General features: G+C 36.7%; 1 protein-coding gene across 1 annotated transcript in view; it reads left to right on the top strand.

Annotated features, from left to right (window-relative positions):
* THSD7A (thrombospondin type 1 domain containing 7A) overlaps positions 1-17,562 on the top strand; it is a 661,869-nt gene that overhangs the window by 553,936 nt on the left and 90,371 nt on the right. The window contains exon 10 of the mRNA XM_014838058.3: positions 16,106-16,300. Coding sequence (XP_014693544.3) covers positions 16,106-16,300 — 195 coding nt within the window. The remainder of the gene's footprint in view (positions 1-16,105; positions 16,301-17,562) is intronic.

Raw genomic sequence — 17,562 nt, 5'->3', positions numbered from 1 at the left:
ATTAAGTATGTATACATAAATGCTAGTCAAAAATATGACTATGGAAATATGGTTTGAACCATTAACCCTTCCTTCCTACACGCTGGCATTTAATCAGGAATGAGTAGACAGGCTAGCTTCCAAACACTGATGTATCAGCCTCCTTTAGGGATTTTTCCCCCAACTATATTGAGATATAATTGACCTATAACATTGTGTAACTTAAGGTGTACAAAGTGTTTATTTGAACACTTATATATTAAAATATGATTAACACGATAGTGTTAGCATTATGCTAAGTGAAATGTTAGACAGAGGAAGATAAATACTATATGATCTCACTTATATGTGGAATCTAAAAAAGCAGGATTTGTAGAAACAGAGACTAGGGGCTGAGGAGTGAGGGAAATGTAGAGATGTTGAACAAAAAGTACAAGTTTCCAATTAGAAGATGAGTAAGTTTTGGGGAGCTAATGCACAGCATTGTGATTATAGATAACAGTACTGTGCTATACACATGAAAATTGCTGAGAGTAGATCTTAAATGGCCTCACTACAAAAAAAGAATTGGCAATTATATGATATGATGGAAATATTAGTGATCTTTTTTTAAGTGAATATTTCTAAGATCTTGCTTTGCAGATCCAATTGAGTAGTTCTCTGACAGGACCTGATAGTAGGAATATTTAGAAACCTTCCGCTAGTTTTGGAAAACTGTGAGCTAGAGTAATTTTTCTATCTTTTCCAGGATCCTTGTTCTTATTGTCCTTTCATTTTGACATATGTTGACTGGTTCCTGAGTTCCATTTTGGCCCATCTCAGACTAACCAACTCCTTCTTTGTCAGTACGGATATGAATGTTTTATAAAACTCTCAGGTTTTCTTTCTGCAGCTCTTCATTAATCATGGTTTAGTTTGATTTTAACAGAGACATTCTACTTCAGTTGCTGAGCTGATGATGCTCTTTCTCTATCAACTGCATGCATTTTTTTTACAAACTCTTATGGTTGTTATTAACTCTGAGATATCCCTGAGCAACTTTTTATAAATGTTAACTGTTGATGAAATGGGCTGGGAGTTCCTAACATGTTCATGGTTTTCAATGAGAAAGTGAACAGCTTTCAGACCAATTAATAGGATAACACTTCCCCCATCATTGAAAACTTCATTTTCTCTAGGATTTTTTTCCTCTGATTTGATAGCAGACATTCCACTACAACTATGGAGATTAAAGGGGCAGACTGTGACTTAGCTGTAGCTCTCAGCCTAGTCTTTGTGGTCCAGACTGTCAGTGTTTCTGCATGGGGGTCTTCAGAGGACGGAGTGGAGGATCTTGGAAAAGTTCAGTGGTGAGGATTAATTCTTTGACTTAGATTTTCCTTCAGAGTCTTCTCACGTAGACCAATCTGCTGTATTTTACTGCTCTTGCTTCCTCATTTCCAATCACTTAGCTTTCATTCCCTCAAAACTCTGTTCAAATTTCACTGCTTTCAAAATGTCTCCCTTTATAAACTGTGCCATCTCTAATCATCCCATCAATCCACAGTATCTATCAGTGAGCCAAAATTTTACACTAGGTTTAATGTGCATGTTTTTATGTGATATAAACATATCTCTAAGTCATTTGGTCTTCTTAATCCTGGCAATATTCCAAAGTCAGATAAAAGTCTATTTAAATTTTTTTAATAATTTTCCACTACCCTGTAGACTTGTTTGCACATTGTGATCTTGTAATAACTATCTGTAGAATAACTATACTTTCTTTTTATTTATGTGAATGTGAAAGAGATCCCAAAGTGTAGGAGTGCAGAAAGAGAGATGGTAAAAATTATTTTAAACAAGAAAATTTAAAATTGGTATTGGTTTTAGTCCTAAAGAGTTGATAAAGGTGTGGAGTCATCCTTTTCCAGACAATGGGGTCCCCTGAGCCTAGTGTTGTCACAACTATACCCAGAGCGTGGGAAATGGACTTGCTAGACAGGGTATATCAAGTGAGGGCCGATGGTGGAATGTCTTATAACACAACAGACATGAATGCATGCTTGGTCTGGAGACCTACAGGGAGTCATTTCAGGTGTAACGCAGTCATTAGCAGTGTAGCTAGCAGACTATGTGGTTGATCATTTGCAGGAGAGATTGGAAATGTGAGACTCCCTCAGAGAAAGAATGTGAGGTAACCAAGACCTGAAAAAATAAAGAACCAAACAAAAGGAAAAGCCACTCCTAGGACGAGAGCCCTGCAAGTTTCCATGAGGGACTGACTGGGCTAGAACCCACATGATGCCTGATGTGATGGAGGCTGAGGCTGGGGAAATCAACACAGGAGGTGTACTTCGTCACAACAGTAAATGACATTCTATTGAAATACTTGAGGTGGAACTGTCTATTTACATACATTTTTAAAGTTTAATCCAACCAATAGATAATGAATGTGACTATTTGCTTGATTATGTTGACTCTTCAAAATGACCCTAATACATAATTTCCTTCATTTAGTACCATAACTTCTGTCACAGTACTGTAATACAATTCACTGTAACTACGTCATAGCACTTCCAGCAGCTTTTCTTCTTCTTGTCTAGAAGATGCCTGAGAGGTTTGATGACTAAAAGTAGCTGTGTCCAGCCGTTTAATTTACAGTTTTTAAAAGTCAGTGTAAATTATTTATTCTGTAGAGAGAAAGGGGACAAACGGAGCATTACACGATGCTACATGTCTTGGTACTTCTGCTTATCGCTGTGAGTTAAATATTCTTTAGTATTATCATTAAATTTTTTGATTGAGGCCCAAAAGATATTTACAACATAACCTTAAAGAATTTTCAAAATGTGAACTATAACATTTAATAGTCATAATTACATAAATTGGCTTTTCCTGGGGTTTCTGTATTTCCTCACAACCTTAACACTTTAACAAAAAGAAAAATACAAAACTACTGAATGATCAAGCTTATACTATAAGTCTAGTGCAATGGTATTTATTAATGCCTTTCTGCAAGCCCACCTATAAGTTGAATTAGTAAAAAATGTTAAGCACATTAATTCAAGTTGATTGAAAGACAGCAATGTTTAGAATGGAGCAGATCCATTCCCATAGTGGTGTAGGAGGGATGGTCAACTCCTCCACTGACGGAAGGCGGTGAAATAGGCATGGTATTGTTGTAATAGGTAACGTTTTTCAATTGCATGCCGGACACTGAGCTGGGCACTTCATTAAAAAATTTCTTCTCACTTAATATGCATAAGAGCACCATAAGATAAGAACTATTATGAGCTTCCATTTTGCAGCTTGGGAAACTGAATCTTAGAAGAGTTAAATAATTTTCTAAAGGGCACATAGTTGTTAAATAGTAAAGCTAGAATTTGAACCAGGGCAATTTGACTTCTAGTTGATAAAAAAGTAAATTGGGAGGAGATGAAATTAACATTGTAGATCATTTCAAACCCAAGAACAATTAAGAAGAATGAAGTCACAAGAAAGCTATTCAAGAGTGAAAATGTGAAATAAACAAATCTGCGGAAATAAGAATGAATAAAACTTTGTTTAATCTCAAATAATGCCAGAGATAAAGTTATTATTTGAATTTTCTAGAATTTTATAAACATGGTCAGTTTGTGTTTTAGTCACTGAAAATAAACAAAACAGGATAGTCTGAGACTTTCAGGCAAACAAACAAAAGGATAATGGGAAAGGGCATAAAAATGAAGTATTAATTTCAGTTAAATGAAGTAAAGAAAACCTCTCACACCTTTATTCCAAAACATATGTGCTTTCAGTTCTACCCATAGCATGTTAAACACACAGAGAACATGCATAACAAATGTGCCATCATAGGTGACAAACAGGGGCAGAAGTCACGGGCCCTGTGTCAAACTTTACAGAGTATAAGTACATCCTTTTTTTGTACCTAACCTCGAGTGAAATCTTTAACCAGCATTAACTAGGAGAGGAAGTGATGGATGTAGAAATAAAGATTGTTTGCCTAATGCCTTGCTCACGAAGTGGGCAGTTTACACCACAAATGCCTTAAATTCAATGAAGCAAGAAAATGCAAAGGTATGGTTGGATTTAGCCCTAAATCTTCATCATTTATTTATAACAAGTCGTGCTATTTACTACACTTTGTTAGAATGGGTTTCATCTCAAAAATGAAGTTAAGGGAGCTGCCCCCATGGCCGAGTGGTTAAGTTTGCATGCTCTGCTTCGGCGGCCCAGGGTTTCGCCGGTTCAGATCCTGGGCGCGGAGATGGCACAGCTCATCAGACCATGTTGAGGCGGTGTCCTGCATGCCACAACTAGAAGCACCCACAACTAAAATATACAACTATATACTGGGGGGTTTTGGGAGAAAAAGCAGGAAAAAAAAAAATGGCAACAGTTGTTAGCTCAGGTGCCAATCTTTTTTTAAAAAAAGAAAATTAAGTTAAAAGTTGTATTATTAACTACATCAGGGCCTGGTGTTGGAAAGTGGATGCCACTGGGAGAAGGGAGGAAGCTCTCTGCCTCAGGGTCACCTGATTCATTTTGCCAGGATCATGAAGGGATGAAACCATGGAGACTTGAGATAGCAAAACAAAGATAGGTGACAGGGAAGAGAGCATAGTGGAAACGTAAAAATTAAACTTAGTGAGAATGCAAAGCATTTGAAGAAGGTGATGAAAAAGGAGGAAAATCCTGAAAATAATTATGTCTTAGTATAAAGACCCTAGCTTGCTTAAAGATTTTAATATGAGATTGACTCATATTAAATGTCAATGAGTAAATATGTAGATTAAAAGAAGAAAAGAGGGGCCAGCCCAGTGGCATAGTGATTAAGTTCACAAGCTCTGCTTTGGCAGCCTGGGATTCGCAGATTTGGATCCCGGGTGTGGACCTACTCATCAAGCCATGCCGTGGCAGGCATCCCACATATAAAATAGAGGAAGATGGGCACAGATGTTAGCTCAGGGCCAATCTTCCTCAGCAAAATGAGGAGGATTGGTGGCAGATGGTAGCTTGGGCTAATCTTCCTTACCAAAAAGGAAAGAAAAATAAAAAGAGAAAGTGAAGCTAAAGGTTATATTCATGTTATAAATTGGTTGTCAAAGTAAAAATTGCACCAAACAAAGTTACACAAGCAAGGAAGACTATTGTAGACTATTACAACAGAAACCGAAATCAACTCCACAGAAACAAAAGGCGAGAATATTTTTTAAGCACCGGGGTGAGCTAGTGGAAAAACACTGGAAGACTTTGGGGGCGAGATTGATCAATGGGATGTGTTGAGCACATTGAGTTACTCCTGAGCTTGCAAATGTTTTTTTCTGTTATCAGATCATCTGTGTTTGCTAATTGGTGCCCATTGAAAAAAGTTAGGCACCTGCTGTCCTAGAGAGACTGGAAGATCAGGGCACTATCCCCTTTAATGTTTCCATGTCAAAGAGATGGTTCCCAATTCCTCGAGAAAGACATTTCCTAGATTGTAAGACTAGCAAGAGGCTAGGAGAAGATGTACATAAATTTCAAAGGTGCAGAAAAATAATTTACAATTGCAAGTTTTCTAAAATAAATGCTCTAAGAAAAGGGAGGTCAGGAGCCTAGAGTTAGGAAGAAACCTGTCTAAAGTTTACTCAAGCTGAGGGTAACGTTAGACCATCTTGGTCAGGTTTTAGTAAACTAACAATTGGAAATGTATAAACACCAGGAACTTTTTCAGAAAAGTAATGTATATCCTGGAATTTCCTATCCATGTTTTCCCTCATCCAACAAACATTTACTGCAAAACTTAAATTTTGACAATAACTGAACCAAGGACTTCAGATATAAAGATGTTGAATAAGACAAAATCGCTGGCCAGAAGGTTCTCATAGGCCGTGGCAGTTAAAGGTGAGTCAACAGACAATTATAAAAAGTCTTAAAGGTGATATGTCTACACTGCTGTGGGAACAGAGAGGGTAGAGCACAACTCCATCTGGGCAATTTGACAAAGTCAGAGAAGGTTCACAGAGGAAGAAAACCCAGTCCTAAAGGATGACTTGGTAAGAGGACGGGGCAGGCAGGCATGGAGAACAGTGTACACCAAATGGCAGAGGAGGCAGAAAGCAACCTCTCAGTTCATGGAAAAGCAAATAGCTTTCTATGGATAGAATGTAGGGAAAATGTGAGGCAATGACAGAAGATGAGGATTTTCTATGCTCTAGTAAGGAATTTGGCCTTCAGCTGATAGGTACTGGGGAGACTGTGATGCCCATATTCACATTTTAGAAGTACACCCTTGGGGTCAGAATGGATGATGAGCTGCAGGGGAAATGGGAGACAGCAGGAGACCAGAGGAAACTGTGCAACAGTCTGGAAGAGAACATGGGGTCAGGAGTTACTTTGTACATTGAATAAAGCAAAGTCACTGTCTGGATGTGATGGCAGAGGGAGAGCAGGGATTAAAAATGATTTGGAAACTTTCCAGTTAAGATGAAGAGATGTGTAGCTTCTCTTCAAGAAGGGGAATGAAAAAGGGTTATAAGACTCAATTCAGGGTCTTTTACTTCAATAAGCTGAGAGTGTGATACTGGCCCTACATATCTTATGAAAGGCAGATAAGATGATTATATGAAAATGCTTTCTAGAAAGATGCAGGCAAATATGAGACTCCATTCTTTTCCCATCTCAATTCTTTTTTGTATTTATATTGGTTTTCAATAAGTAAGTAAATATGTAAATAATGACTTTCAATATCAAAAGTCAAAATGAATTTTTTAAAAATTGTTTTGTTGAGGTCATAATAGTTTATAGCATTGTCAAATTTCAGGTGTACATTATTGTTTGTCAGTCACCATATCTATGTGCCCCTTTATCTCTTATGCCCACCCTCCCAACTCCCTTTCTGGTCCTTGACTTTTATTTTTTGGGAGATCTTTTATTACTGTTTCAGTCTCTTCGCTTGTGATTGGTCTATTCAGATTCTCTATTTCTTCTTGATTCAGTTTTGGAGGCTGTATAAGTAAGAATTTATCCATTTCTTCTGGATTGTCCGATTTGTTGGCATATAGTTTTTCATAGTAGTCTCTTAGACTCCTTTGTATTTCTGTGGTATCTATTGTAATTTCTTCTCTTTCATTTCTAATTGTATTTATTTGAGAGAACTCTTTTATTGGTGAGTCTGACTAAGGGTTTGTCAATTTTGTTTATCTTCTCAAAGAACCAGCTCTTAGTTTCATTGATCCTTTCTACTGTTTTTCATTTATTTCTGCTCTAATTTTTATTTCCTTCTTTCTGCTGACTTGAGGCTTTGTTAGCTCTTCTTTTTCTAGTTCTGCTAGGTGTAGTTTAAGATTTCTATTTTGAGATTTTTCTTGTTAAGGTGGGCCCTCCTTGCTTGAATCTCCTTCTTAGGACCGCTTTTGCTGCATCCCATATGAGTTGGTATGATGTATTTTCATTTCATTTGTCTCCAGATATTTTTTGATTTCTCCTTTGATTTCTTCATTGATCCACTGGTTGTTCAGTAGCATGTCATGTAGTCTCCACATATTTGTGACTTTCCCAGCTTTTTTCTTGTAGTTGATTTCTAGTCTCATAGTATTGTGGTGGAAAAGATGCTTGATATGATTTCAATCGTCTTAAATTTGTTGAGGCTTGCCTTGTTTCCCAACATATGGTCTTCTTTGAGAATGTTCCATGTGCACTTGAGAAGACTGTGTATTCTGCTGATTTGGAATGGAGTGTTCTATGTATATCTATTAAGTCCATCTGGTCTAGTTTTTCATTTAATCCCACTATTTCCTTGTTGACTTTCTGTCTAGATGGTCTATCCATTGATGTAAGTGGGGTGTTGAGGTCCCCTCTTATTATTGTGTTGCTATTAATTTCCCCATTTAGGTCTGTTAATAGTTGCTTCATATACTTTGGTGCTCCTGTGTTAGGTGCATATATATTTATAAGTGTTATGTTTTATTGGTGGAGTGTCCCTTTGACCATTACGTACTGCCCCTCTTTGTCTCTCATTGCCTTTTTTATCTTGAAGTCTACTTTCTCTAAGTATGGAAATACCTGTTTTCTTTTGTTTGCCATTAGCTTGGAGTATCATCTTCCATACCTTCACTGTGAGCCTGTGTTTGTCTTTAGAGCTGAGATGTGTTTTTTGGAGGCAGTATATTGTTGGGTCTTGTTTTGTAATCCATCCCACCACCCTGCGTCTTTTGATTGGAGAATTCAATCTACTTACATTTAGAGTGATTATTGATATATGAGGGCTGAATACTGCCATTTTATCTCTTGTTTTCCAGTTGTTCTGTATTGCCCTTGTTTCTCATCCAGTGTATTTCCAACTGCCAATTCAGTTTGCTGATTTTCTGTGATGGTTTTCTCAGTTTTCCTTTTGTTTATCATTTGTGTCCATATTCTGGTTTTTTGTTTAGTGGTTACTGTGAGGTTTATATAGAAGATCTCATAGATGAGATAGTCCATTTTCTGATAGCATCTTGTCTCCATTAGCCTAAGCAGGATTAATCTCTTTACTCTTCTCCATCGAAGTTATTGTTGTCACAACTTATTTCATTTTGTATTGTGAGTTTGTGATTAAAATGAAGTGGTTATAGTTATTTTTGATGCTTTCCTTACCTTTATTTTTAATGTTGTAATTAAGTGTTTGCTAACCTGTTCTGATAGAGAGCTGTAATTTTCTGATTTTGTCTATCTGTTTATCTCCTTGCTCAAGGCTTTGTAAACCCTTTCTTTTTTTCAAGTATGAGGGTCTTCTTAATCATTTCTTATAGAGGTGTCTTGTGGTGATGAACTCTCTGAGCTTTTGTTTATCTGGGAAAGGTTTTATTTCTCCATCGTATCTGAAGGATAGTTTCACTGGATGGAGTATTAAAGTTTTTGTCTTTCAATATTTGAATATATGATTTCACTCTGTCCTAGCCTTTAAGGTTTCTGCTGAGAAATCTGGTGAAAGCCTGATAGGGGTTCCTTTGTAGGTTATTTTCTGCTGCCTTGCTGCCCTTAATATTTTTTCTTGGTCATTGACTTCTGCCAGTTTTACTAACAGATGTGTTGGAGAAGGTCTTTTTACACTGATGTAATTAAAGTTCTGTAGGCTTCATTTGCTTGTAATTCCACCTCCTTCCCCAGGTTTGGGAAGTTCTCAGCTATTATTTCTTTGAACAAGCTCTCTACTCCTTTCTCCCCCTCTTCTCCCTCTGGAATATCTATAACCCTTATGTTGCAGTTCCTAATTGAATTGAATATTTCTCAGAGAATTTCTTCATTTCTTTTTAGTCTTAATTCTGTCTCCTCCTCCACCTGAAGCATTTCTATATTTCTGTCCTCTAAATTGCTAATTCTGTCCTCTGTTTTTTAAGGATTCTAGATGATTTTTTATCTCATCATGCGCTTTTCATCTCCAACATTTCTATTTGTTTTTTTTTCTAGAGTTTCAGTCTCTTTTGTGAAGAATTGCTCTGCTTATTAATTTTCCTGTGTTCATTGAACTGTCTTTCTGAGTTTTCTTGTAACTCATTGTCTTTCTTGATGATAACCATTTTGAATTCTCTATCATTAGATTGTAAATTTCTGTGGCTTCAGTATTGGTTTCTAGATACTTGTCATTTTCCTTCTGGACTGGAGTGTTAATGTATTTCTTCATGGTGTTTGATGGGGTGGACTTTTGCCATCACATAGTGGTAGTATCTGGTCACAGATTCCACCTGTCACCACTGGGGTGGGGCGAGCTGTGTTTTCTGAGCATCCCCTGGCAGTTGTGCCAATCCGTTGGGAGTTGTACCAGTAAGACTTTCTGTGTCTGGCTGCCACTGCTTTGTGGGGATCCCTTGCTCTGTCCAACTGGCTGTGCTGGTGCACCAGGTGGGATGGGGGAGGAGGTGTCTTCTTTCCCACCGATGGTCTGCTCTGCACTCTCTGGTGGCCCACCTGAGCTGCTCAGCTTGGTGGGTGCACCTCCACAGTGGCTTATCTGCCTTGGTATGGAGCATTCACATGGGCTGGGAAGCAACTCTGAGAGCAAAAGCTTTCCTGCAGAGGGGTGCATTTTCCCTCTTCTCCTCTCAAACACTAGTCATTATGCGTGGTCCTATGCCCTAGATCGCTGCTGCTGGGGCGAGAGAGGAGATCCATTTACCTCCTTCCACTGCCTTCCAGGGCATCCAGCACCCCATCTTCAGATATATGGCTGCATGGATCTCTCAGAAGTCTATTGTGTTGTGTGGATGTCTTCTGTTGATTATTGAATGTCCTTTTTGTTGTATCTTAAGGGGAGAGCCTAAGGGAACAGCTCACTCCACCATAATGCTGACGTCACTCCTCCAAAATGAATTTTTAAGACAATTTATGAAGAATACAAAAGACATCAACAACTCAATAATAATTCTCAGGGTTACTGTAGAGTTTGTGTAGGTCTGGCAAGAGAAATCTGATCCCCAAATGACAATACTAGAGACTTTCTAAATAGTGTGTTTAAAAAAATTTTGGCTCTGTATCTGGTTTCTGTCTCCTTTAATTGCTTCTTTCTGCTTACCTCTCTCTCAGTTTCATTACATTGATGAGTTTCAATTTTGCAATGCCTTCTGGAGGTACATTGCACATAGTACTACTGTGACTGTTAAAGATCAGCCATAACAATCAACACATTTCTATGATTAAAAGGAAATCAGGATAATGCAAGGAACATTTAGAGAATAGTGCTAAACACATATATGCCTTACATTAAAATACTTAACATATTGACATTATGTTCTTGACTCAGTTCCTAAACTATAAAAACCTTGAAACTATAAAAACCTTGATAAATCAAGGTTTATCTTTTACCTTACATTTAACCTCCAGTACAATGAATGCAATAAACTTTCAGTATATACTTTTGCCAAGAAAAAAGAAGTCTATCCTCTGATCTCAATTCTCATTTTATTTTATTTCTATGGAAATCTTCATAAATTTTTAGTGTAATTAATTCAAGCAGATGTTCAATTCTCTTATCCTGATAATAGGAAACACAGTAGAATGAAAGGAGATATTTTGGAAGAGTTCATGAAAGAGTTTGTTGGTGTTCATGAAAATAGACTAGACAAGAGGAAATTGGGGAGTTACTTTGAAGATGTCAAAATATATGTTTAAGTTGTTTAAAATGATGAATTATTGAAAACATTCTTAAAATTGTATTTGTGAAGAAAGAGGTTAAATGGGGAGACCTCAACATAAGCATTTAATTCTGTTTTGAGTTCATAAAAAGAAATAAACCTAAGCATTGTCATTTTTTTCCTCAACTTCCTGTGTAGGGTATCACAAATAAGTTTAAACCAGATATGCTTCAGTTAAGGTATCAAAGTAAGACTTAAGTTGTAATATGTAGACAATGATTCATTCATTTGCTTTCTTGTTACATTTCACGTAAAATATACATTTTTGCAGGTTTGGTTAAAATGCCTAGAGCATCATGGGGGAAAAAACAAGTTTCATAAATGCAAAACAGTCCTTTGAAACTTTTTATGTTAGCCAATGCATGCCCCCAAAATATAGTATGTTTAATACACAAAGGCAAGTGTGAGGAGGATTGTAAATGTTTATGACGTCACATTCAGAATGTAGCTAGGAAATTGTCCTCAGAAAGACTAAAGAAAGAAAAACAAGTTGCATTGGTCTTTGCCTGCGTAAGTTGTAGAACTGTATCATTTACTGTAATGATAATCGGATGTGTCTGCCCAGATTTATTGGGATGCACACTCAGATAATCAAAGTCTCAAATTGTTCTGTAATGGGGACATATGGTGGTTGAAAATCTCCTAAGAGTAGAGCAGGTGATATGGAAAAATAGAATTTCCAAAGTGCAAAGCAGCAAAATTCCCACTTCTGTATATGGAAAGAGTATAAATTAACCTGATATTTGGATATATGCAAGTTTAATTTACTGCTGTCTATTCTCTGAAATAATGTCATGCGAAACAGTTCTTATCTAATTAAAATAATGTTTATCAATCAAAAACAAGTTTTAATGTGAGAAAGAGGGAAAAAATTATTTTCTAGAGCTCTTATAAGTAAAGATCTTATTTCCAGGGTCACTTTTTGTATATAAAATAAGATAGAAGCAACAGCCTCAGAAAGTAGCTGGAGATGACAAGATATAGAGTTACCTGTAATAGCCATAGATGCAACTTTTTTTCCTGATGTTTCCCCGATGACTTATGCCTGGAATGCTGGAGATTTAGCTTAAAAAGAGCACAGCTCCTAGGGTTCCAGTTAGTGGTCAGTTAGATGAGTTGATTAAAGCATCCATTGAAAGCAAAGTCAAAGATCTGAAGGATTCCATATTTTCACAGATCTATTGCTGTTTCTTCAATGGCAATAAGCCAAAATATGTAACTCTGGACATGTCAACAATGCATGCTCTTTGTATGTGAGGCAGTGTTTGGCTGCCACCTTGCATCACTGTACCTTGAAAAATAACTTAAAGTGCCAGTTTCTTGACTTCTTTGTTGACAAAGGCCCATCAACTGTTAACTTCCTTGGCATCTCCAGTTCTCCTTACCACCAGACCAGTTAAAAAGTAGGTCGGAGAATTAGTTAGAACTCAATTCAAATCTCTGCTTTTTCATTCAAATTTCTGCTATTTGAGAAAGTAAACTTAAACTTGTTGAGCTTCAACTTCCTTTAAAGTGAAAAAAAAAATTAATACCTTTGGCAGAAGGTTGTTGAGAAAGGTATAAACTTTCAGTTATAAATAAGTCATGGGGATGTAATGTACAGCTTGGTGACCATAGATAATAATTGCATTGTATATTCGAAAGTTGCTAAGAGAGTAGATCTTAAATGTGCTCATCAGAAGAAAAAAAATTTTGTAGCTGTGTGTCAGAATGGATGTTAATTAGACTTATTGTGATGATCATTTCACAATATATACAAATATTGAATCATTATGTTGTACACCTGAAACTAATATAATTTTACATGTTAATTATACCTCCAAAAAAAGGTTATTGTGACAATTAGCTGAAATGATGTATACAATATTCACAGCACAGTGCCTGACAAAAGATGAGCAATCAGTAACTATTCACTGAATGAATGTTTTCATCCAAGTATACTCCATATAAAGAGAAGCATAAAGGGAGGTCCCAGAGAGAAGCGAATGATGTTAGGTACGAAATCCAGATGAATGTGTTTATACAGCAGCTCTTTCGAGAGGCAGTCTGGTTCTAATCAAACCAGAAGAGAACAAAAGCAGAAAAATCCTAGAGCAATACTTCTCAAATTTCACGTGCATGCAAATCACTTGGGGATCTGTTTAAAGTGCAAGTTATGATTCCATGGGTGAGATGGGAGAGACTGCATTTCTAGCAGATTCCAGGTGATGCATATGCTGCCAGTCCACTGATAGACTTTAGCAGAGTCCTAGGGCACTTGAATGCATGGCAATTTAAGAAATACTGTACATCAATTCATATTTCTTTAGTCTAACATTCTGTTTCCTGGCACAACAGCTTAAAATTAATTCATTCATTAAGTCATTTAGCAGAAGCTTATTTAATGTGTACTATGTGCCAGACACTGTTTTAGGTTCAAAGTATAAAATATCAAACAAGTCAGATAAGGATCATGCCCTCATTGGGCTTTTAACCTAGTGGAAAGATCAGACAAAAACATGAAAGCAATTAATTAAAATAGTTTCTAGTGGGAATTAAAACTATAACAAAAAGAAAATGAAGTTACTGTGAGATTGCGTACGGTTAACTGAGGCTCCTCTAGGAAGCATGCAATTGAACTGAAACCTAAATGTTGAGGAGCAGTTTGCTGCGTGAGGATCTGAAATTTTCATACAAAGTGCAGAGAGAATGCAAAGGCCCTGAGGCAATAATGAGATTGTTCTGTAGGAGGAAAGGGAAAAAAGCCACTGGGGCTAGAACGGAATGTGTTTATTTGGATATAAGGCAGTGGTGGACAATCGAGAGCAATGGGAGGGGCACACAGGGGCAAGATCACACCTGGCAAAGTTGGGAGGCATGCAATAAGGGCTGAAATCTAGAGAAATCTTCGAGGTTGGATCCAAGGTGGGTCTTAACAGTCCATAGAGGGTTAAGGTTGCCTCTAGAAGGAATGTGCCTACAGAAAAACACGCCTAGCTAAGCAGAGTATGAAGAATGAAAAGGAGCTAACAGAAGGTATGGGATACAGGTTGAAAGAAAAAAGAATCACTTAAAAAGCAAGAAGTGTTAAAATTGTACATCCCTTTGGTTTATACTGCGAGAAACAGAAGTATATCACTTATGGCATGCAAATTGACCCGATAGCACACATGTAGCACACTTTCAATTGCTGCAGAATGAATTACATTTTTCTGAGTAGAAATGATTAAGTAACTATTAGAGAAGACATAAAACTATAATTCCTGGTTGACTGTAAACTGTAGCCCCAAACTTGCCTTACTTTACACAGAGTATTGAAAACTAAGGTGAAAAAGAGAGTAGATGGAACAATAAAAGATAGCAGCGAAGGAGGTAAGACACATGCTAGTCCTTGCTTGCACTGAGAAAAAGTCTAGAAGGAAAAAGACTCAGCATTATTACGTAAATTGCAAAATATTAAATGCCTTATATTATAATGATTTTTGTGCTTTACCTAGGAACCTATATATCTACAATCTGTCTACCATATTGTCTTACTGGGATGTAAGCCAAACCCTAAAGCCAATAAAAGCAGAATTAAAAGAGATCTCACAGATCAGAGTAACTAAAGAAGAATGAATTATATGATGATGATTCCATTGTCATTTTAGTGAGTCTTACTTATTACTGGTGAGCAAGTCTAATAATTCAAAGCCTTGAAAACTAGTGGCTATTAACACTGAGTGCATTCCAACTGAATTCTGATTTTGACTAATGATTTAAAGCCCTGCAAACTAGTAGCTATTAACATGTTAGAGCATTTCCAATTGACTTCTGACTTTCTGTCTTGTTTTCCAAATATATGCATAAAGGACAGTATGTTAAAATGATGCTCCTAACCTTCCATCAGTGAGAAACAGCTTTGAGTTGTTTGCTTAAAACAATGAAGAATGGTGCTGTTAGTCACCTTTTCTCACCTGAATGCCTAAAGCCTCCAGGCACACATTTCTGATATATTCATTCAGAATTATAGTTATATTCTGTGGCACAATAGCAGATTTTTTTACTTGTTTGTATGTTGTTTTACTCTGTTCTATTGACCTCATTAGCACCCTACACTAGCCAGCTACGTCACAGAGTTCAGACTTTTTTTAATACTCTGTTTTGCACATTTATTTGTAATTTTTTTGCCTATCTTTGGTATTTATTAACAATAACAATATTTTCTTTCTCATTGATCTTTTGTACATCTCATTTCATTCATTCAACAAATACTGGAGGAGTGCTGATCTCTAGAGCTTCGAGGGCAAGGGAGAGAGTGGAGTGAGATGAAGCTAGAAAGGAAACAGCCACGTCATTTGAGGTCTTAGAAACTTTTAAGAAATCTGGTCTTTATCTTAAGAGCAATGGGAATATACTGAAGAGTTTTAAGCATGGAGTGACACCATCTTATTTCTGCCGCTTGCCTGCCTTGACGTTTATCTTCCCTTCACTCAATGGGACTGCCCTAAGCAGTGGTTTTATAATGCTATCCTATTATTTATGTTTTTTGGCTATTTCCAACCAACAAACTGGTTTTTTTAAACAAAAGAAAAAGGTTTCCAATCACACAAAAATAAATTCTTTGGGAGACAGGAGAGAGTTTGCAAATAAAGATATCTATGAGTTGGTTCATGAAAACATATGGTACATGTTATGGATAAAGTCGTTATTTGTAAATTATGGCTCATCTCCAATATTGAAATAAAGACGGGAACATATTTCATTGATGCTCCTTATTGCAAGCCAAATATTATAAGTATAAAAATCACTTATTGGGCCGATTATCTGTAGCATAAAAATACTTTCAGTGATGTGTTTGATCTATACACCTAAAGCTTCTGATTTTAATAAAAGAATAAAAGAAGCTCTTTTGGCTTTGTTTTTAACTAAGAACAAAAAGGAAATAATCTAATTTATCTGGGTGCCCATCTGGTTTCAATTGCTCATTTTACATTTATTTAAAAATGATAGACTGTTGGTGATGATGTCTTTCCCAGGAGAAGAAGTTGACAGACAGCTGTGCAGAGATGCCATCTTTCCCATCCCTGTTGCCTGTGATGCCCCGTGCCCCAAGGACTGTGTGCTCAGCACGTGGTCTACGTGGTCCTCCTGCTCACACACCTGCTCAGGGAAAACCACGGAAGGGAAACAGATACGAGCACGGTCCATTCTGGCCTACGCGGGTGAGGAAGGTAAGGGACTAGCTTAGAAGGGACTCAGGTTTCTTTCAGACGTTGGCATGCATTTTTCTTTGTCTAGTTTGAATAAGATGATGGTCTACAAAAAATCAACTTCCACAAATCCAGCAAACCAAGATTTAACATCTGTTGACGTATTGGGCGGCTTGCTTCTGTTCCCCAAAATTAATCTTAAAAATAGATCTTTAATAAAAGAGGAAAGACTTTTAACCGTGAACTTAATTTGCCTTTCCTTCCTCCTAATAATTCAAGTTCTTTCCACTTCAAAGTGTTAAACCTGTGAAAAGGTCTGAAAATGGCTCCCAAAATTCCAAATGTCAGGTTTCATTTTTTTTTCTCTATTTTAGTAGTCTCTATTTCAATAGTTTTTCCCTTTGAAATCACCACCTACCTTCTCAAAAATAGGCATCTATGTTCAATAATAAAGTTTATTTAAGATAAACACCACCATGGCTGTTGCTTGACTGAAAATGACATGGAATTTCTACCATTCAGGTTTCTGAACATAGGCTCTGAGATCCAGGAGTCTCATACATTGTTTTTATTTTTAAAATATATTGCTCCTAAATCACTTCACCCTATTGGATGAATAAAGCATGTTTGTCATATTTTCATACCTCTGTTGTGCAAGCTTTATTGCCGAGAAATGCAAGGCTCTTAGTAATTGTCTCTCAAGCTTATATCCAAATGCTAATTTCGCCTCCCTGTGACTGAGTGCTATACTGTCGTACTTAATCTCGTCATTCTGGGAAATAACACAAGAGTAAGGAAAACAGAGAAGTAAGTCACGTTCTGTCACATAAGGCATGTTCTGTCTCAAGAATATAGGCGTATGTTATTTAAATATTATCAAGCTGAATGACTATTCTCCCCATTCACATCTAGCGCTAACAAATAATGATTTCTCTTTGTAATAAGCGTGTGTTTCTCTACGTATACCCAGTTTGGGAGGAATTTTTAAGTTGCCTATTTTATTTTTCTGTTGATGAAGCACTTTAGTGATAGAAACCTGATAGTATTCTTATTTGGTCAAACTTACTATCTGTATGCAATGTCTATGCAAAAATGTAACTACCTTGGCCTTAAGACATAGGAGAAAAATTTAACGTATTTAAACCTATGGGAAAATTTTATTTAAAGTGCCTAATAACTTTTTTCCTGTCACCTTAATATAAATTTAACTATTTGCTACCCAAAAAAGGTGTATCTATGGCACTTAATAAAAAATAGAACCTTTTAGAGAGAAAATTACATTC

Source organism: Equus asinus, chromosome 1, assembly GCF_041296235.1.
Source record: "Equus asinus isolate D_3611 breed Donkey chromosome 1, EquAss-T2T_v2, whole genome shotgun sequence".
Lineage (NCBI taxonomy): Eukaryota > Metazoa > Chordata > Mammalia > Perissodactyla > Equidae > Equus > Equus asinus.
This window is presented reverse-complemented; position numbering and strand designations above follow the sequence as displayed.